General features: G+C 35.0%; 1 protein-coding gene across 1 annotated transcript in view; it reads left to right on the forward strand.

The window, feature by feature from the left end:
• LOC150077838 (lysophospholipid acyltransferase 6-like) overlaps positions 1-19663 on the forward strand; it is an 81661-nt gene extending 61998 nt beyond the window's left edge. The window contains exons 8-12 of the mRNA XM_090384785.1: positions 3230-3331; positions 4244-4347; positions 7953-8150; positions 9263-9414; positions 19346-19663. Of these exons, the coding sequence (XP_090240911.1) occupies positions 3230-3331; positions 4244-4347; positions 7953-8150; positions 9263-9414; positions 19346-19490 (701 nt within the window). The 3' untranslated portion in view covers positions 19491-19663. The remainder of the gene's footprint in view (positions 1-3229; positions 3332-4243; positions 4348-7952; positions 8151-9262; positions 9415-19345) is intronic.
• The last annotated feature ends 3164 nt before the right edge of the window (positions 19664-22827 follow it).

Genomic DNA, 22827 nt, shown 5'->3' on the forward strand with positions numbered 1-22827 from the left:
TGTGTATAAGGCCTTGTGGAAAGAGTGCAAACCGAATGCTGTTGCTCTATTCACATTGTCTGATGGACCAGATCTTAGTAAGTTGATGTTTGATCAGTATGCTGTTAACCACTGGGATGAACTGCGTCTCTTGTGGTTGAGGTTGACAGCCTTGTGAAATTTAAGGGGCATCTGAGTCAATACCTTTTGACAGTGGAAATAGTATGAAAAGAGAGGTTATATAGAAAAGGGTTTTTTTTTTGTCTTGTGCAACAAAAGCCTAGCTTCCTTGCATTTTTTAGTCTATACAAATACAGATAACTGTTACAAAAAAGTACTCAGTATTTTTAGTGTATATGAGGGGGTTATCAAAAAGTTAGTACTCTGATCTAGATAAAACATCAGTAGGAAGATGCTGTTTTTAATATAAGTTGTCTACGTATTCAATAACTAACATGTGAAATTTCATTCCAGTAGGTGATCGTACACCAGAGGTGGAGCCTGGAATCTGAGGACGGATGCTATGGTTGACAAAGTGGAGTATCAAGCAGTGATCAAGTTCCTGCATTTGCAGGGCAAGAAAGTTCAGGAAATTGATGAAGAAATGAAAGCTGGATATGGGCAGAATTGTTCATCCTATGATACTGTAAAAAAGTGGAAACCGTAGTTCCAATACAGTCGTACAAGTGTCTTTGAAGCCAAGAGAAGGAAGGCTATCAACATCCACAGACAGTGAGACGGTTGCAAATGTTGAGAAGCTGGTGCTGAGTGACAGACATGTGACAATTCATTTCATCGCAAATGCAGTGAGAATTAGTTATGGGTCTGTGTGCAGATGGTCATTTTACATGACCATGTGCACATGTCTAAGGTCTCCACACCATGGCCAGATTTTCCTTTAGGCACAGTGCCTAGGGCCTACAAAGGAAGGGGAAAAAACAGTTTTTGAAAACCATTCCTACGTGTGGTATTTCTTTGCAATTGTCTCTAGGAGCTTCAATTCAATACGCATACACTATCTAGTGACTGTTCTCAAAACTAGAAGAATAGAAGAGATGGTCGCCCCATCAGTTGAGGCGGTTTATCATTTATTATAGTTGAAACTTGAGTCATTAATTGACATGATTCGCAGTCAAAGTGTTAAAATAGAAGGAACATTTCCCCCTCCCCCTCTTTTTATAGCACATTTCGGAATTAAAAGTGCCTAGGGCCTACGAACACCAAAATCCAGTCTTGTTCCTCACAGTGGATTCCAAGATTGTTCATTCTTTTTCAGAAGCAGTGTCGAATGCAGTGTTCTCACCAACTGTTGGATTTGTGTAATGTGGATGTCGAGAACTTTTTTGATCGGTTGGTGACAAATGCTAGGTGCACCGGTATGATCTGGAGACTAAAGATATATCAAAGCAGTGGAAGCACACCTCCACAGTAAGTCATTAATGAAGTGGAATTGTGGTTTCAGGCAAAAAGTGCAGACTTCTATGATCAAGGCATTAAACAACTGATTCATAGATGGGCGAAATGCGTTATTATACTTGGAGAGTACATAGAAAAGGATTAAAGTTCCTGTGAAATTTCACCTTTCTAGGGCTATTATTTCTAGGTAAGGGTACAAAAGTTTTGAAACCCCCTTGTATATGTGTCTGTAAGGACTGTAAAATTAGCTACCATCCTCAGGCACCAGATTGTCTTGTGTGAGTAAGTTTAACTATTATCCAGTTCAAAAAAAGTTAAATAAGCAGGCACATTGGTGTACAAAGTTTGTCATTCTGTTTTTTTTGGGGGGAAAAATAGGCAAAAAATTTAAATTGTACACTTTGCAATGCTGTCCATTATTTTAACTATATAAAGGATACAGTTCTGAAAAATTTATATTATTGTACAAGCAGGGCATAGCTTCATTCTGTATGTAGCATTGAGCAAACTAGGTTTGCCACTTAGTGTATTAGTCTTATTTGTGGCAGCACTTTGCCACAAATTTCAGTACTCAAAGTAAAAAGTGCTGCTCCAGTGGAATATATTGTTATTTATATAAAGTGTATGCCACTGTCCAGATTGCCAATTTCGATCCTACTTGGGGTTTCATCAGTGGATAGGTAAACACTGTGAAGGCCTTAACAACTCAGTGATGAGATGTGAGACAATACAGTGAAGTAAATTTAGGGAAGAAGTGTCATGCTATGAGAGCTATGAAACATTATTGTACAAATGGGGCATAGCCCCATCATTTGGTTACTGGGTTCAGGTTTTCACAGTGCCTGCCTTCCCATTAATGATACTCAAGCAGGTCGAAACTGGTGTAGTGACATACACTTTAAATTAATAGCATAGTATACTTCTCCACTGGAACAATGCTTTTTATTTAGATTAATGCAATATCAAGGCAATTCATGGCAAAGTGCCTCCACAATATGAGATTGTTGTGCTAAGGAGCAAACCTAGTTTGCTCATTGTGACATACAGAATGAGGATATGCTCTACTTGGGCAATAATGTTTTATAACTTTCATAACATGAAGCGTCTGTCCTAAATTTACTTGAGAAAAATTTATGTATAATTTTTGAATTTCTGCAGAACAACAGTATACTTACAATAACAAATTTTTTTCTAAACAAGTGTTGTTGGTGTATATTATAAACCTAAACCTTTTCATTTTGAAAACAAGAATAAAACAATATTAAATATTTTTTTAAATAAAGCAGATTGTTTGTTTATCCTTCATTATTTTAACATTATTTAAATTTATCTTAATTTTAGTTGAAAAAATTTTAATAGTAAATCGTACTGAAAAAAAAAAAGTTATATGGCTACTCAAGTATGTTGTTGTACCATGTACATCAAGAGAGAGAGATTTTTTAGTCACACTTCTTGAGTGTTAGCTAATGATTCAGATCGAAAGTCAAAATGATAATAAAGTTGAATACTAAAATTCACATAGTTAACAGTTCAGTAGAAATTGTTTTTTTTTTTTTTTAAATAAGTTTTCCCCATTGTTTTGCCATTTAAAGTGAAGCCTCTAAAAGGTAGGCAGGCAAAAATTTAAATATAGTAGAATTGTTTCTAAATGCTTCCCTCTGTCCATTAATTTGTTAATGGAAATTACCTTATCCCCAGTTCTATTGTGCAATAAAACTAGTAATAAGGTAATTTTGTGTTTATTTATATTTATTTTGAGTTTTATATTTAAAGTAGTTTTACCTTGCATTTGTATGCACAAATTCTTCTGAAATGTATTGTTTTAATTTTACAGATGAAAATTTTATTAAAAATGCTTCTTGGCTATCCAAAGTTGTTTATCTAATTATTTCCACTTCTTTGGCAAGATCAAAGTATTACGTTGCATGGCTCCTAGGTAAGGTTATTAGATCAAACTAATATTATTTATTCTGGAAATTGTAATTCCTTTGCCAGTGTTTATTTTTAAAGTTGCAGCTCATGTGATTATTTACATATAAGTAGAACAAAAGAATTTTTAAACAAGCAAAATGCAAGATTCTTGAGCTACTCAACAATTATTTTTTAAGCATTCAAACTGAGTGTCCTTCCTGGAACTATGATGCCAGTTATGACTGGCATCATAGTTATGACTTGGCATAATTTGCCAAGTTATGACTTGGCATGGAGTTATGACTTTGGCATAATTTGCATGATGAAAGAACTGTACAGAAACCAACTTTAAATTCTTATATGATATTCGTGAATAGAGAGGATTTTTGTGAAATACATATTTTTAAGAGTGTAATTTAAACAAAGATACATTACCCGGTATATATTTTACTTTGCTTACAAAGGTAAAAAACTTGAATACAGTCCTATGTGAAAATTTGTGTGAATTAGACTGTCTCTGGCCATTAAGTGCATTAGATGGAAGTTATTACTATGGATAAAGGGATGGTTAAGTGGTAGGAGGTAGAGAGTAGTTATAAATGGCCACTCTTCATTCAGACTAAACATTACATTTGGGAGCTCTCAGTGTTCAGTGCTGTGTCTCCTTATTGTTCTGATATTTATTAATGATATTATGTAAATATTTCAAGTTTAATAGCTAAGCTTGCAGATGGCACAATGTGGAAAGGGTGGTTAATGACAGGAATCAAGGTATAATACTTCATCAGCATCTAGCAAAATTATTTGGTTAGGCTTTAAAAAGGAAATTGAAGTATAACTGGAAAATGCAAGGCCTTGCATCTAGGTAGTAGTAATCCTAGTAATAAACCTGTTGATGAATAATTTATTGAATTAAAATTTTTATTATTTTTTTCAGGAGACTGTGTTTGCAATGCCTCAGGACTAGGATTTAATGGTTTCACTCCAAACAGATGGGCGAAATGGGACTTGGTGTCTAATGTAGATATTTTTCATTTTGAAGTAAGTTTTATTAATTCTTATCAATACTTGTACTATTTATTAAAGATATCCCTAGTCTGTGAAATTGGTTGCACATTACATAATTTTGCTAAATTACAAGAGTATTATTAGTTTTTAAAATATTTCCCACTAAAGAGACCCATTGAGTTTCTTATAAGAGACACAACTGAGTATTGCATTTGTATACAGTTAAGCACCCGTAATCTGGCCCGTAATCATTTGACACAGAATCACCTCTTTTGAATCCAGCATTTCCAGTATTTCACAAGACTTAATTTCCCCTCATTTCTTACAACTTGCATTACCATTATTTCCCTTTTTAATTTCTGCACTGGTTTTTTTTTGGTCTATTAAATGTATACATACAAAAAATTTTCATTGTACTATGCAACTGAACACTGTCATATCATACATTGAACAAATCTGGGCTTTAGCTTGCTATGCCTGCTATCAAATAGCAGCTACTAGAATTATAAGAAAAAAGTAGTCTATAGTCTTGGGGCTACTTATTCAGAATTTTTTAATCAAATATTCTTAAAAACTTTGATACATTGATACCCTGATTTCTTTCATTTCTATTTTTATATTTTCATATTGATTATGGTTTACTACATAAATCTTAGATAGTTTTTATGTACCTATATGCACATTATACTTCTTTCATTCTTTAAATCTACAGTTATGTGAATTAAAACATGTATATTTATTATTTATATATGAATAAATGTATATTATAAATCTATTATACAATCCTGTAAATTGGAAAATTCCATAGATTGTCAATGATATAGCTGCAAGATTGCTGGTCAGAGACTCCCTACTGTATTCGTATTTTTATGACTTAATAATCAACTTCTTAAAATTAATTTTTTGTGTTTTCTAAGGGTTTAGCCTACACTGGTGCCAAAGAAAGTGCATTACTCCTTAAAATTGTAATTGTCGTCTGAATAACGTAAGTATATGGCAATATTTCTTATAGATCGCATCAGATAAGATTGATATGCATAGGTGATGATGTAATATTGCATCAGCTGTTACTTTCGGTTATATAAGTACGCTCTGCAATAGTTGCAGTCATTCCTTGCTTGTGTCAGGATGGCGAGTTACGTGCAGTTGACGCCATGAAGAAAGAGTGCTACTGTTGCTTTATGTGAGGAAGGATGTTCTTCCCATCATATTGCTTATAGAGTGTCTTGTAATCAGTCGACAGTGAGTAGATTTCTTTCCAAACTCAAGAATACTGGTTCTGCTGATAGGAAAAAAGGAACCGGATGCAAACTAGTCCCTGCATTTACCTACACCAAAACAGGACCACATTTTGAAGCGCTTATGCCTTAAAAACCATAAAGCTTCTTCGTCTGAGCTGAAAAGGGAATGGGAAGAACATACAGGAGTGTGGTAGCAAGTGCAGTAACAGTCAGAAAACGCCTCTTCAAAAATGGACTTGTAGCCTATCGTCCTAAGAAGAAGCTCCTCCTCACACAAAAAATGAAAGGTCCGATTAATTTGGTGTAAGGAGCATGTCAAATGGACCCCTGAGCAGTGGAAGTCAGTTATTTTCATGGATGAGAAGAAATTCAACTGCATGGCTCTGATGGGAGACAAACGATTTGCCGTAGACATGGTGAAGAATACCGTCCAGACTGTATGGTGTCTGTAGTGAAATTCTCTACCAGCCAAATGATATGAGGATTGTATTTCATATCGCAGAGTAGGTCACCTGCAGTTTATAAAAGGTTCCGTAAATGCCAATGGATATCTGGCTATATTGGAAGGCAAATTGCTGCCAACCATTAGAGACTATTTAAACCTGCCAAGTAACTGCATCTTTCGGACGACTCTGCTCCTTGTCATCGGGCGAAAAGTGTAAGTAGGCACTTCTGTAGTTACTTTAGCTTCATTTCTGCATTAGAGGTTTGACAGTAATGTGTTTATATTTGTTACAGGTGAAAAAATGGTTGGAAGAACAGTCTGTTACAACTCTTAGCTGGCCTGGAAACAGCCCGGCCCTGAATCCTATAGAGAACTGTTGGCATCGTGTGGAATCTGCAGTTGCCAGAAAGAAACCAAAGACCCTTCTGAACTTCAGGAAGCCATAATTCATGTTTGGAACCATGAACTATCAGTTGATTATCTTCATAAATTGATCTTGTCAATGCCTCGACGGTGTGCTGCTGTCATCAGGGCCAGAGGCGGTTCAACTAAATATTAGTTTGCACCTGGTGAACTTTTCATTTTGTTTTCCATTTAAAATGATAGACTGAAGCAAACTGAGGGCTTCTGATAACATTTCAGCCATAATTGTCATGTTGACCAAAACTGTTGTATAAAGGTTGCAAATGCTCATTTTGGAATATTTTGAGAGCACCTGTCAAATATTACTTAGCTTTGCTTTAACTATTAATAAATATCTTTTGTTTATATTTCTATTTGTGATGCTAGTCATAAATGTAACATACCATCATGAAAAAGGGTTAGAAATATGAAATTCCTATGAAATATGAGCACTTTCTTTGAACACCAGTGTACATAGTGTCAGTTTTTCATATATGTACTAGTTATAAACAGTGGTGGACTGGGACTACAAGTTGTGTGGAATATTTCTAACTGGCTTTATTTGTGGTGGTCCTCTTTTTAGTATATATAGTTTACCAATAATATGCAATTTTCTGATGAGATCATTGTGCACATGTAAAATAATTATGTGCTGCAGAGCAGGAATAAACTTTACAGAGTATTTTTTTTTAAATTTGAGAAGATACTAGATACAAGTGAGTTGTTTTTGAGAATGGAGTATGGTGAAGAATGGACCAGAAACTGGATTATTCATTTACTGAAGAGAAGGTACAGCAGTATGCATATGTGCTTATGTATGTATTTGTTCATTGACTGTCCTAATTGACTGTATTTGTTCATTGACAACTGCTACTAACTTTGTAGAAAAATAGATCAGTCATATATGTTATTAATCTATTGGCTGTATTGGCAGTCATGTGAAATCATATATAAAATATTGCCAACTAGTGGCACATTTTCACTCTATTCAATAAACTTAATCAAAATTTTTAATAGAGAAAACTGTGGCAAAAGAATATCTTTGAAAGCATTGAAGTGCTACTGAGTGAGTGGAATGGATTTACGTAAAAGTAAAAAGAAATTATCAAGAAAACACCTATACATACAGTTTTATTTCAGTGCCACAAGATAAAAATTGAAATCTGTTTTTAACTCTTCTTATTTTTGGGCCTCTTGTCACAACCTTGCCACAACCCTGGGTAGCAGTGAGAATGCTCAGTAAAAGAAAGGAGTGGATGGGGAATCAGTACTGTTAATTATTTCCTGTGGGAATATATACTGTTTTATTGCAGCGCCACAAGAGAAAAATTGAAGGCCTGTGGTATTTGGCAAAGAAAGGTTGGAAAACGTTTTGTTAACTAGAATCTTAATTAAGATTTTATTTAAATTGCATTAACATCAAATGGCTATAACTTTTATGCTTTTTTCATAAAAATTGCAAAATTTCATAATTTGCACCTTATTTTTCTTGATAGTAAAATAAATATATGTAAAGATACTTCAATAGGATGTTTAATTTCGTTTACTAGTTCTCTCGTAATTTTCGTGAAACCCTGGAATCTTGGAATAGATCCACGCAGACATGGTTGCGGCTGATAGTATATGACAGAGTCCAGTCTCACAAGACCCTAGCTACTTATATATTGTCTGCCTTCTGGCATGGCTTTTTCCCTGGCTATTATTTCACTTTCTTAACAGGAGCCCTTATGACAGTTGCTGCCAGAATTGTAAGTATATTATTAATTTAAAATTCTTATGGATTCCTTAGGCTAATTTTATACTTTTTTACATCTTTTATTTCAGTAATATATATTTAACATTAAAGATTTATAAGATTAAAATTAAGATTTATGAAATTAGACCAATTTTTTATCCGATTTTCTTTAATTAAAATTAATAAATAAATTTTATCAATTGTACCAGATATTGTGAACTATGATTTTTCCTTACGGCTTCAAGTATCATCATTGGTTATTATAATTTCCAGTAATGCAGGGCTCTTCAACCTGTGAGCCACAAGGAAAGAGAAGCTGATTAATATAAAAACTTATGAATGGTACAGTTCTTGAAATCTAATGTATTTTAATTCCTCTTGCCAAGGTTAAAGATCCTTGCCTTAATGCTTTGAACATAAACTATTTGGCTGTACTTTGCATATAATATATTTTTCAAATGTTGGGTAGCTTTCCTAAATTTGGTACCTAAAAAGTAATAATAATAAAATTGTTGAATATAGTAAAAAGCTGTATTTGTGTCCATATTTGTTTATGTTTGATACGGGATCTCTTATCTCTCATTTATTGGCTGTGTTTCTCAAAGTATAGTTGTTGCTTACTCCAGTCTGTCTGAATAGTAGATGGTTTGAGTTAAGTGTCTTTACCAACTAGAGAGGTGTTACTGTGCTTCTGCAACCCATTTAAAATGCTATATTTATTTTTGTATATATTTATAAATGCTGCCATATCTCTCTCTCTCATTGTATCTCTACTTTAAAAACTTTGGCAATTGATTGCAGTTAGTTGTCCGTCTGTTCCATATATTTCTGCAGTAATTTATTTTTTAAAAAAATTGTGAACGTCGCTTTTTTGTAAACAGTCATTGTTTGTAGAAGCATATGGTATTTTTTCCGTGTGCTTTTAGAAACTAATTTTCTTCTAAAATTTATAATCATAGTGAATGTACCAGAAATTGTGTTTTACACCTTTTTTCAAGTACCATCACTGGTTATATTTTCATGTTTTATTATATTTTCAGTATTTGCTCTTGTTAGCATAAAATGGATTTAATCAATAGTAGCACAAAATAGATTTAATGAAATTTTATATATTTTTGCTATTAGGTTCGTAGGTGTATGCGACACCTGTTTCAGCACAACTTACAAATGAAGGTCCTGTATGATGTGCTTACTTGTTTTGTCACTAGGATAGCAGTTGCCTATGCTGTTTTTCCTTTTGTTATTTTGGAATACACTGCAACTATTGCTGTGTATAAGTAAGTATACTGATCTTTGCATACTATGTACAATATGTTATATACAAGGCCATTAAGAAAAGATGCAGCACTTTTGATTACCTACATTTTTTGGTAACATTAAACATGTATGGCATGAGAATTCTTTTACCCATTAGATATGCACCCTGGTGGGAAAATTTTATAACTGGTATGGCAAGCAGTACTCTGCGCATTTTTTTTTTTTTTTTTTTTTTATGAGGTTTTATCAAACTGGCAATGTTATTACAGTGCAATGTGAGTTTGAAGTATGATTTTGTTGCAGAAAAGAGTGAATATAGTTCTTCATTTCCTGAGGAATAGTAGGGTCATCTATAGTAGGCTGATCCTTGATGATATGGAATTGGATGGCATTAGTCATTTTATACGTGTTCTATCTTAATCCCTGTAATTATTTCCTGTGGTGAATTCCTGTAGGACAATGTGCACAAGAATAATCCACACACTCTGAGGAACAGAAAGGTGAAATCAAAGCTGCTGGAGGGGTATCTTGGATGAAATACTAACTTGCGGTTAAGATAAACTTCAGCTGATACCTGCAAATGGGCCTAGATGTGCAGGGATTACATATTGAATATGTTTTTGTTTGAATTATAAACTCCCATCTAACATGTTTAATGAAACCATTCATGTCAGTGCAATAGATCATAAGATATTGGCATTCAAAACTATTGTGCTTTTCTTGATGACACTTTAGTTAAGATATTACTCAGTGTAAAATTACCATTGCAAGAGATATCTTAAATTATATGTTACATTGTTGTTTTTTTTTTACTGGCTTTTAAGTTAGATCCTGGGTATAACCCCATACGCAAGCATGCTGTGCGTAACCATCCAGGTGTGAACCAACGTAAGCGGGGGTCGAGGTGTGGTGCCCATACCTCGACCACTACTTTGCTTATTGGAGGCTTGAAGTGGTGGAACCCATGTTTAGTCTGCAGAGCTAAGTTCCAGTCAACCCTTCCCACCTCTTCCATTGTGCAGTATGATTGATGTCTTTTGAGGTTATGATAAACACCATGGTGAAATCCAAACTTTCTTACATTTCAAGGATACAGCTCTAAAACGGTGTTTACAGGCCAGCCAGCCACCAGTTAGTACACCAGACCGAACCTATTGGTAACTCTCTAGGAGGCTTCCAGATCAGCTAGAGTATAATCTTGCTGCCGCTACTCTGCCAGATAGTGACTGGAGGGAGTCAGAGTAGTGTGTATGCAGGGGGCATTGTCAAATCCACGTTATGTCAAGAATCTGGATATATTCCTACCATGTGTACGCCATATACAAAAATTTCATTACTTCATACAGCATGAGCCCCCCAATTTTATTACAATTGAATACACCATGAATTGTCAAACTAATAGAGCAAACTTATCTGCGAAAAGATCTAAACCTCCCAAACACTTCCTAGTTCATTTCACAAATATACATGATCTCAGTTCTAATCTCAATGATGTCTATTTCCAATTACAGTCTGCCAAACCCCATGCACTGTTTCTGACAGAATCTCAGTTATCGGTTGATTCAACCACTGCTCATCCAGTTGCCCAAATTATTCACTGTATGATTCCTTTTGCCTCAAAGGTGGTACTTGTGCATATGTCCGTTCTGATATTCCCTGTCAGAGACTTGGTAATTTGGAATCTCCTCTTTTCAATCTTCTCTGGCTTAAAATCTCTCTAGTTCATTCTGTCAAATTCATCTGTTGTCTCTCCCAACTCCACGAATCACTTAGAATTCTTTGACTTCCTCTCTTTGCAACTTGACTTTCTCCAGTCCAAATTTCCTAACAGTGAGGTGATTTTAATGTTCACAACTCCAGCTGACTTCCATTTTCTAGTCACACAGACCCAGCTGGTCGAGATGCTGAGGCTTTTCCAATTACTAATGACTCACACAAATTGTTCATTTACCTACCAAAATGCCAGACAGTCCCAACCATACAGCCAACATGCTTGATCTTTTTCTCACAAGCAACCCTTCTAAGCACACTGTCAAAGTGAGTGGTCCTTTAGGCACCTCAGATCAAAACTTTGTGATTGTCTTTTCTCCAATGGATCCTTTATCTCATGTGTTCTCAACCTTGTGTTGTTTGGCATTACAAGAATGGGATGTCCTGCAAGTTTCTTTTCTTCTTTTCATTGGCCGGATTACTGTTTCAAAACTTCAGATGTCAACATTTGCTCAGATCGTGTCAGTGAAATTATTCTTATAGGAATGGAATCCTTTATTCCACACTCCACTTTAAAATTTCATCCTTTATCTAAACCTTGGTTTTCCAATACATGTGCTAAGGCTGTTTAAGAGAAGAATGTTGCATGTCGTAATTGGCTTGGTTCCAATTCTTCAGTTTCATTTTCTGCCTACACCAAAGCTCGCAACAATTGTAAAGCAGTTATTAATCAGTCCAAACTAGATTTTGAACAGGCTGAGAGTAGAAAACTTGCTTCTTGCCCTAGTGGTAGCCAAGCATTCTGGTTGTTTGCCAAAGCTAAATAAATTATTGCACATTGCTTGTGAGAGGGCTGCAACTTTTGCCCACCTCTGTCAAAACCAGATGGTTCTATTGTCACTTCAGCCAAGGATAAAGCTGACCTAGCATTCCACATTTTTCTTCAAACTCATGTATTAATGATCTTGGTAAAACACCTACCATTCCCAACATGCTGCATTCAATGCCTCCTGTGGGCTTCCGTCAAAAGGATGTCAGAAGGATTTCGACGAATCTTGATGCTAAGAAAGCTCGAGGTCCTGACTGTATTTCTCCACTTGTTCTCAAAACCTGTGCTCCTGAACTTACTCCTGTTCTTTGCCACCTTTTTTCACTTTCTTATTCCAAAGGTGTTTTTCCTTTTGCTTGCAAATTTGCTCATATCCAGTCATTTCCTAAAAAGGGTGACAAATCCCTCCCATCCAATTATCGTCCCATTGCAATTACTTCTACTCTTTCTAAAGTAATGGGGAAATCAATTAACCGCCAACTCTTAAACTACCTAGAAACCTTCCGTCTGATCAAAGATCGCCAGTATGGATTCCATTAGTGTCGATCCACTGGTGATGTTCTGGTATATGTTACTCATTTATGGACAAATTCAGTGGAAAAGTTCTGTGAAACACAAGCAGTTGCTCTTGACATCTCAAAAGGCATCTCAAATTACAAATATTGCTATAAAAGTCTTCTAAACATGCTTTCATCTTATGGTTTGCCAACTGTTTTTTGTGATTGGTTATCCAGTTTTTCTCTGATTGCTCATGGAGGGTGATGGTAGATGACTCTGTCTTCTAACTTCTCCACTAATGCTGAGGTCCCCCAAGATTCAGTTCTTTCCCTCACTCTTTTCCTCTTGTATATTAATGACCTTCTATTGACCGTAAATCCTATCCATGGTTTTGCTAATGATAGCACATTGCATTCCACTTTCCAGTTTGAGAAACCTCGCCATGCTCAATCAGCCTGAACTTCTTGAATATCCACTACCATTTCCTTAAATGCCAATCTCCAGGTAATTCTCCAGTGGGGCAAAGACAACTTAGTGGACTTCAATCCTTCTAAAACTCAGTCCTGTCTTATATCTTACAAAAAGGATTCTTCTGCTCTTATTCTTATCTTTGGTGGCACTCTGATTTCTAGGCAAGATGATATATCCCTTTTGGGGATTACCCTGACTTCTAATCTCTCTTGGCACAAGCACATTACAAATATTGCTTCCTCTGCATCTAAAAAACTTGGTTTTCTCTTTCACTCTCGGCGTTACTTTTCTTCCAAACAGCTGTTCACTCTGTACAAATCGCAAATCTGCCCTACCATGGAATATTGTTTCTACATCTGGGGCGGTGTACCTCAAAACCTCTCTCAGGCTCCTAGATTCCATTCAGAAGAGGGCAATTTGGTTAATCAATAGCTCATCTCTAATAGAGTCTCTCCACTCTCTGTCTCATAGACGTTCTGTTTATGCTGCATGCCTTTTCTACAGATATTTCCATGGGATATGGAAGATATTATATTATATATTTCCATGGGATATTAAAGAAGCCAATTCTTCTGAATTGGCTTCTATAATTCCCGCTCTCTCTCTTTCAAAACAGTCCGAACACGTTCCGCCACTGGCCAACATCCATTTACTGTCCAACTTCAAGCTCACAGAACCAACTTTTCATCCTCGTTTATTCATTCAAGTGCCATTTTCTGGAACTACCTTGCTTCATACGTATTTCCTGAAAATTAGTCTACAGAATTTCAAGTCTAATGTCAAGAAATATCTTCTTTTGTCTTCTCTACCTCCAACCCAAGCATGTACTATAGGTACTAACCTCTCATGTTTGGGGTTTTCATAAAAAAAAAAAAAAAGATAATTTTTATGATCACTTATTTAAGAATTATATTAAGCACACTTAAAAATCACCTTATTAGTATAGGTGGAAACTCCATACATCATTCAGCTCAAAAGTAAGTCCTCTATAATGCTGTTGTCTACTATTGTGTTCTATATATTGTCTACTCCAATCCGATATAGTTTTTCAATATCATTGTCTCAACTTAGTTTCATTGCCAAGCTGTTTTTGCAGACTTAATAAGATTTCAAATATATAAACATTGTTACTGACCCCATACTTTAGTGCAGCATTTCCCAAACTGGGGTCTGCAAACTGCTGGAGGTCCGTAGACTAGTTCCAGGTGATCTGTGAAACGGACCCTCTGGAACTGGTCAAATTATTTGTTTTGCATATAGCAAATTGATGATAAATAAAGTTATTATTATATATTTATGTAAAAATAAGAATAAAGTTGAGTTTTAAATATAACTTTGAATCTTTTATAAATTTTATTGTGTATATATATCTTGTATATATACACAATAGAGAAACATATCTATATATATCTATCTATATATATATATATATATATGCAAATACACCAGCTGTCTATGACTGAAACTTTATTAAAATAATAAAATAAGACAGGATAAAATTTGTTGTAAAAATAAAATACACTGACTGTAAATCGCTTTTAATTTCACATATTTATCTATCATTTTATCGCTTTTAACTTTACAGTCAGTGTATTTTATTTTTACAACAAATTTTATCCTGTCTTATTTTATTATTATTTTAATATAAAGTATCAGTCATAGACGGTTGGTGTTATTTCATTGCAATTATTATGAGTCAGAACTTTCCCAACCCCATAGGCCTATTGAAGAATAAAACAAATCTTATCAAAGTTAAGTAAACAAAAGAGTAGACAACTGGGATTTTATGACTTAGGTTTCATTGGCATACAGTTTGACACCTTACTCATATCAGTTTATCATTCTAAGTATGCTTAACACTCAGTTAATGTATGAAATGCCCTTAATGCCATACTGCTCCAATTTGCACAGTAGTCTTCCATGATACTGTTGCACATGGAAGACTACTGTACAAATTGGAGCAGTATGGCATTAAGGGCAAGTTGCTACAATGGATAAAAGGATGGTTGAGTGGGAGAAGACAGAGAGTGGTGGTCAATGGGTGCTGCTCTACATGGACTAATGTTATTAGTGGTGTCCCTCAGGGTTTGGTCTGTTGTTGTTTTGTATATTTATCAGTGATATTGATGAAGGTATATCAAGCTTAATGTCAAAGTTTTCAGATGATACAAAGGTTGGCAGGGTTGTTAATGACAGTATGCTGCTGCAACAGGATCTGTAAAAGTTGGGTAGATGGGCTGAGAAGTGGCAACTGAAGTTTAACATTGACAAATGCAAAGTACTGCATATAGGTAACAGTAACCCTAGAGAAATGTACCAACTATGTGGTGTTGCACTCAGGGTAGAGAATGATAGAGACCTGGGGGTAATTGTGCAGTCAGATATGAAGTTTTCTGAGCAGTGCAGACAGGCTGTCAGAGTAAGTCATGGGGTCTTGTCAATGATATACAGGAATTTTGTGAGCAGAGATAAGGAGGTTATTATCCCCTTGTATAAGGCAATGGCCAGGCCAGGCCACACCTTCAGTACTGCATACAGGTCTTGAAGCCTCATTTTAGGAAGGATCTAGAATTGCTAGAACGAGTACAGAGAAGGACAACAAGGCTGGCGAAAGGAACAAAGGGGTGCTCTTATGAAGAAAGGCTTAAGTTCTGCAAATTGCAGCTTCTGGAGACTAGGCACCTGCGAGGCGATCTGATTGAGGTGTATAAGGCCTTGAATGGATTGAGCAGGCTTAATGCTGAGGGATTTCTTCCTGTTGCTCAGATTACAAACCTGAGGGGGCATAGATTCAAACTGAGGAAAGACAGTTGTAGAATAAATGTGTGGAAGTTTGCCTTTAGCCAGCGGGTAGTTGATTGCTGGAACAAACTTACATCTGTTGTTATGGAAGTTGATAGCTTAAATAAATTCAAGGCAGAACTAGACAAACATTTGGAATGAATGGATCAGTGAAATGGGATTTTTTTTTTTTTTTTTGGCTGATGCTGTATAAGCTTCCTTTCTTGCATCATGTGCCTCTACTAATGCTAAATGCATCCTCGGGAAACTGTACATTAACCAAATTTATGCTAATCAAACAATTTCTCATATAAACTCGTGTAACTTGCCCTATGTTCCCAAAAATTTGCCAGTAATTTGATTTTTAAAACAAAATATAAATAAATACAATTAGTGTGTGTACATACCTGATAAACTAATCCTGTTTAAAAAAATTCATTCAAAGAAAGCTGATGAGTTACCTTCTTTTCATCATAAAAAATTTTATAGCAAATGGGGGACATCATGAAGGCCTTTGACCATTAATTCACCTTATTGTCTTTTCCAAATTCATATTGATTTGTCTTAAACATTTGAGGTTCAGTCTCTTTGAAGAGATACTGAAGATTATCATCACTATCATCTCTTTATTCAGCAAAGGAGGTAAGTAGACTCTTAGCCATAATTATGAGGAGAGCATCCTTGGCTTTAGGGGAGATCCCTATGGACTTGGAGAATTTTGAATATATCCCCAATTCATAAAGGGGGATCAAAAGGCAACCTGAATTACAGACCTGCTAGCTTAATGTCTGTTCCAGGGAAATAATGGAATCAGTGGTTAAAGAAATAATGCAGGACCATTTGGACAGGCATGCAATTATACTGCAATCACAGCATGGATTTGTCAAGGAGTGGTTTTGTTTAACCAATATGGTAGGTTAGTATAATGCAGTGACCAAAGAACTGGATGCAAAAAATAATTTTTACATCATATATTTGGATTTCAGGAAGGCTTTTGATACTGTTGCACATAAAAGACTGCTGTACAAATTGGAGCAATGTGGCATTGAGGGCAAGTTTCTGCTATGGATAAAGGAATGGTTAAGTGGAAGAAAACAGAGTGTGGTTATCAGTGGGCACTGCTCTTTGTGGACTGTTATTAGTGGAGTTCCCCAGGGTTCAGTGAAATGGTTCCCCAGGGTTCAGTCCATTGTTTTCAGTATTATCAGATATTCATGAAGGTATATCAGTCTTAATGTGTAAGTTTCCAGATGATACAAAGGTTGGCGAGGCAGTTACTGACAGTCATCAGGGTAAGCTACTGCAACAAGATCTAGGAAAATTGGGTTGATGGCCTGAGAAATGGCAGTTGAAGTTAACATTGACAAAACCATGGGTAGCAGTAAGTCCAGAGTAACTTATGTGTGGTACTACATGCAGAGTAGGGGAGAATGAAAACTACCTGGGGATAATTGTGCAGTCAAACATGAAATTCTCTGAGCAGTGCAGACATGCAGCCAGGACAGCTGAAGGTATTTTGTCAGTAATATACAGAAACTTTGCTAGCAAGGATAAGGTGATTATCCCTTTGTATAAGGCATGGTTAGGTCACAACTTGAGTACTGTGTACAGGTCTGGAGGGCTCACTTTAGGATGTAAATCTGCTGGAACAGGTACAGAGAAGGGCAACCAGATTGGTGAAAGGAACAAAAGGGTGCTTTACCTAAAAATGCTTCAGTTCTGCAAATTGCAGCATCTGAAGACCAGGTACCTGTGGGAAGATCTGATTGAGCTGTTTAAAGCCTTGAATGGATTGAATAAGCTGAATGTTAATGGTATTCTTCCATTAACATTGCTGAGACCACACACATGAGGGTGCATAAATTCAAGCTGAGAATGATGATTGCAGGATAGATGTGCAGAAGTTTGCCAGCAGGTGGTTGATTGTTGAACAGGCTTCTATCTGTTGGAAGTGGATAGGTTGAATAAATCCAAGGGAGAACTATACAAATTCTTGAGAGTACGGATGGGTGAACTTTTTTTTTTTTTTGTGGCTGACGCTGCATAAGCTTGCTTTCTTGCATCACTATTACTTTGCCATATTAGGTATCTGTATTTATCCTGTTCCCTTGTAACTATCCCAATAAATGTTAACATTTGCATGTCGTTTAATAGTCTCTCACTTTGTATTGACATTAGAGTACTGTGCATCCCCATTCTTAATAACTAGTTTATTCAGTGATATATATATCCATGATCCTTTTTAGCTAATTTAAGTATCTGTTGAAAATCAAATAAATATTTAGGGTAAATGCCTCACACTATGACAGCTCCATAACATTATAATACAGGTTAGGGCAAAAACCTTGGGTTTGTACATGGCTCTGAGTAAACCAGATTTGTTCTGAATGCATCAATCTCATATTGTGGAGGCACTTCATCACAAATTCCTCCAATCTTGCACTATGCACTTTAAATAAAAAAACACTGCTCCAGTTGGGAAGTATATTGCTATTTATTTAAAATGCCATTACCTAGAACTGTTCCAACTGTGGTTGGGGTTTCATCAGTGAGTACGTAGGCACTATGTTAGCATTTAGCATTAGTAGAGGCATTTGATGCAAGAAAGCAAGCTTATGCAGCATCAGCCAAAAAAAAAAAAAAAAAAAACACTTCCACTTCACCCCTCTGTTTGTTCAAAATACCTGTCCAGCTGAGCCTTAAAACTTATTTAGGCTATCAACTTCCACGACAAGGGATGGAAGTCTGTTCCACCAACCAACCACCCGCTGGCTAAAGGCAAATTTCCACACGTCTATCCTACATCTGTCTTTCCTCAGTTTGAATTTATGCCCTCTCAGGTGATTATTCTGAGTGAGAGGAAGAATCCCATCAGCATTGAGCATGCTCAAACCATTCAAGGCTTTATACACCTCTATCAGATCACCTCGATGGTGCCTAGTCTCCAGACACTGTAATTTGCAAAACTTAAGCCTTTCTTCGTAAGAGCACCCCTTTGTTCCATTCACTAATCTTGTTGCCCTTCTCTGTACTCGTTCCAGCAGCTCTACATCCTTCTTGAAATGAGGCCTCCAGACCTGTATACAGTACTCTAGGTGTGGCCTGACCATTGCCTTATACAAGGGAATAATCACCTCCTTATCCCTGCTAGAAAAATTCCTATATATCATTGATGTATGATGAGAAATGTCCATAATACCTATAAGTTTCAAAATCTAATAAATAGGATAAAAGCCTCAAGGTACAACAGCTATATATATAACATAATACACGTTACGGCAGAATCCTCAGTTTTTGTATATAGCTGTGAGAAAACTAGGTTTGCTACAAATGCATGTTTCATTTTGTGTAGACACTTCATCAGATCCTGATGGTCAGAATTGCAGTCTCATTAGTGGCATGCATTTTAAATAAATAGCAATATGGTTCATGGAGCAGTGGAGAAATATTCACTATAGTTTTTATTTTAAACGCAAAGTGCTACTTGTGAATTGTCCCCAATATGAAATTGATGCATTCATGGTGAACCTAGTTTGCTTATAGCTCTGTGCAAACCAAAGACTTTTGCTCTAACTTGTGCTATAACGTAAGTTTATGATTAAAGAAATTTTAAATCTGTATTTCTTCTATGTCATTTTCTAATAAAAATTTTACTTTTACAGGAGTTTATATTTCTTTGGTCACATAATTGTCTTGGGTGCTGTGTATTTTTTGCCTGTGATCTTCCCACCAAAACGACATTCAAGTAAAGAATCATGCCAGACAAGTATAAATAGTTTGCCCACACCATGCCGGGATACAAGCTGAAATACCAGTGATGCAGCTCCTATTCTTGTACAGCATGTCCGAGTGATGTGATATATATATGGTGCTCTTTAGTTGAGCGTATAAATGCTCATTTTTAAAGCAAGGTTTATTTTTAAACTGTTATTAAGGTCTTTCAGATTTTTAACCCATTTCTACAAGTATGCTGTGTATGTTAAAAGTATGTTTAGAATACTTTAATTTTAGTTGTTGAAAAATAAATATTGCAAAATGTTATGTTTGTAAAGAAGATTCCGCTGAAAAACAAAATTTTGTGGTATGATAATAGTGATACGTCAGTGGTGTCCAACATCTGGGTATGCTTCACTACTAAATCAAGCATATAGAAGTACAACAGTTCACTGTTATTTCTGCATTAAAAAGGTATAGGGTATGCCTTGCTGCTGAAGTAAGCATAGGAAAGATAAGTACAATTCTTTGTTATTTTTATGAAGATTTTGTTTTGTAAAATTTAACCTAGCATATATAAATGGCAGAAATTGTATCTATTTGCTATGAAATGTGAGAGACCGATATAGTGGCATTTTATAGTAAATGGATGCAAGTCATTTTTATTAAATACTTGAATATGCTTGGAATTTTGAAGATTGTTGTTGAATTTGACTTCAAGTATAAATGATATAAAAATCTATTTTATATTTGAATAGCCTATTTTTATCCTTGTTATTAAAAGTAGCATAATTACTTTTTTTTTTTTTTTTTATTGTGAAACAAGCAAAGAACAAGGTACAAAATATCACAGTTAAGAAAGTGAGATGCAGCAACAAAAAGTTTGGGAGCCTGTGATTTGAGTTAAGCATTTTGATTATTTTAACTAAATTATAAACTTTAAGAAAATATTTTCACACTGTGGACTAAATTCACATGAAAGACTATATTGAAACAAATTGCTTATAGATTATTTACATTTATAAGCTGCTGGAAATAATAGTAAACATAAGAGCCTTTTATATAGATTTATGGATGTAATCAGTGAATTATAGATACTTTTGAAAAGGAAGTAAAACACATTACAACTAAGCTGATCTGCTACTTTTATTGAATATGAACTTGACTGGACTGGATACATGGCTTAACTCAGAGCTGGCACAGGTGTACCCAGAAACAAACCAACCTCTTGGGCCATCTAGGAAGTTGGTAGGATGTTATCTGGTTTTGTGCATGTTTTTTGAACTTTAGCTGGCAAACAGGAATTGTTTGCAATGCCACACATATTCTAGAAAGCAAACTGGAGGAAATTTCTTTAGGCCTCTTTAATCAGGGTTGTAGTTAACCAATTTCAGGAAATAGGATTTCCCCAAGAGTTTTTCAGAGCTTTTTTTTAGCCTACATAACGAAAATCAGAACATTAATATACACTGGTGCAATATGGTCTGTGCAATGTAGTCTAAAGTGTGATACTTGTAATTTTTGTTTTGGTGAGAAGACAGATGCCATTCAGCTCAGGGTACTGCATATATTTAATCAGCCTCAGGGTGGACCTTCATGGATGTGTGTGAAAGGTAAGTTGAAGGAGGAATGCATTTGCTTGCTATATAGGTTTTTGCTATTTGGAGGCTCATAACATCCTTTTTAGTTTTTTTTTTGAAAATGGCTAGATACTGTAGATTGAATATTAATACATGAATATGCTTCTTCATATGAGTTCAAAGCTAGGAGCTTTTGTATATCAGTATTGAGGCTATAGCAGGGGATTGGCAATATTTTTATTTCGCACAAGCACAACACATCGACCAGTAGAGCCTTCTTTATGTGCTACTTAAAAAAAAAAAAAATTCCATGAACTTCAGTTGTGCAACATTTAAAATTCCATCCATAAAAATCACTAGTAATGACATTTCTGCAATCCCTTAGTGCCCCAAAGAACTGAACTATTTTTTTTTATATATATATATATATATTGTATGAAGATGCCTGCATAAATCTCCTTGCAAGTTATTGATCTGTGGTCTACATTCTAGCTATATCGTGACACTTTGGATATATATGTGATAATGTGTCATGTTCTTGTAATCTTTTATATATCCTTCAATAGGTTTGATATGCAACTGCAATGATGTCTGATTTTGTATACCAGGCTGCCTCTGGCTTCATGTTAGAGAGATGGTAAGCATGGAATCAGTGCCCAGCATAGAGAATCCTGTGATGAAGTACCTGTAATTTGGTGATAACAGTAATATGAATCTGAAACAAAAAACTTGTTTACTGTTATTAGCAGCTGCTTAAATGCAAATAAATTTAAACAATTTCAAATTATTTAATGTTTAAATGAAGTGCTTTGTGTGCCTTTATTCATTAGTCATATCTATCTTGCATCATGTCCTAACATGAATAGAATATATAATTTTCTCATAATTTGAGGGTTTTGTGATCTTTTTAGTTCCAAAAAGATTAAAGCATTAGCACACAAAGATCCAAATGGTTTTAGTCACAAGTTACAATGTGATAAGTTTTTTATTTTTAAGGGAAAAGGAAGGTGTAACATTTTTTTTTCATTATTTTTTACAACTTACATAAACTATTTATTTCTTTCATATTGTTTGTATATATTCTTTCTTTATATTTCAGTTGTGAGTGATTTTGAAATTTAGTGATGAATTTTATTTAAAAGTAGTATTCACAGTTACACATGTTCATGAATTTTCCTATAACTTTTGTGAATGAATTTATACATATTTACATTAAAAATTTTGTACCAGACATTTCAGTTAGGATTTCATGGCTTATGTTCTTGATTAATGATCCTTGTGTATATTAAAGCTTCAAAGGAATAGATGTATTTTTCATTTTCTTACATAGCAATTAAGAAAAGACATTCCTATATTTTAAAAATTCAGTTGAGAATTGTAAGCAGATGTATTCCTTATGAAAGGTTGTAATGAGAGACTAAATACAGCTGAGTACCTCCAATATAGAATCGTTGGGACTATAGCCTATTTAGAAATTTCTAAATTTTAGAATTTTTCTCAGAATGATAAAGAGGAAGGGCAGGATGAGCCTTGGTTCTTGAATTTGTTTAATACAAATAATAAAATTAATTTTAAATAAATAATATAAAAAATTTTGAACTTTTTTCAAAACTGATGCCAAAAATTGGGACACATTTACCATGACAACATTTAATCAACTAATTTTACCTAAGTTTGCAGATTGAGCAGCATGGTATTCTGCTTCAGAATTCCTTTATTGGAGTCATACTGCATTTAAAGACTAAATGCATAAGGCATAATTCCATATGGGTTGAAATTAACTATATAATATTGGTGTATTATTTACTCAAAATTAAACTACGTATGTAGTGGAAATGCGTTGTTTTAAT

The sequence above is a fragment of the Mastigoproctus giganteus genome, chromosome 11 (assembly GCF_048544385.1).
Source record: "Mastigoproctus giganteus isolate SK-2022 chromosome 11, ASM4854438v1, whole genome shotgun sequence".
Classification (NCBI taxonomy): domain Eukaryota; kingdom Metazoa; phylum Arthropoda; class Arachnida; order Uropygi; family Thelyphonidae; genus Mastigoproctus; species Mastigoproctus giganteus.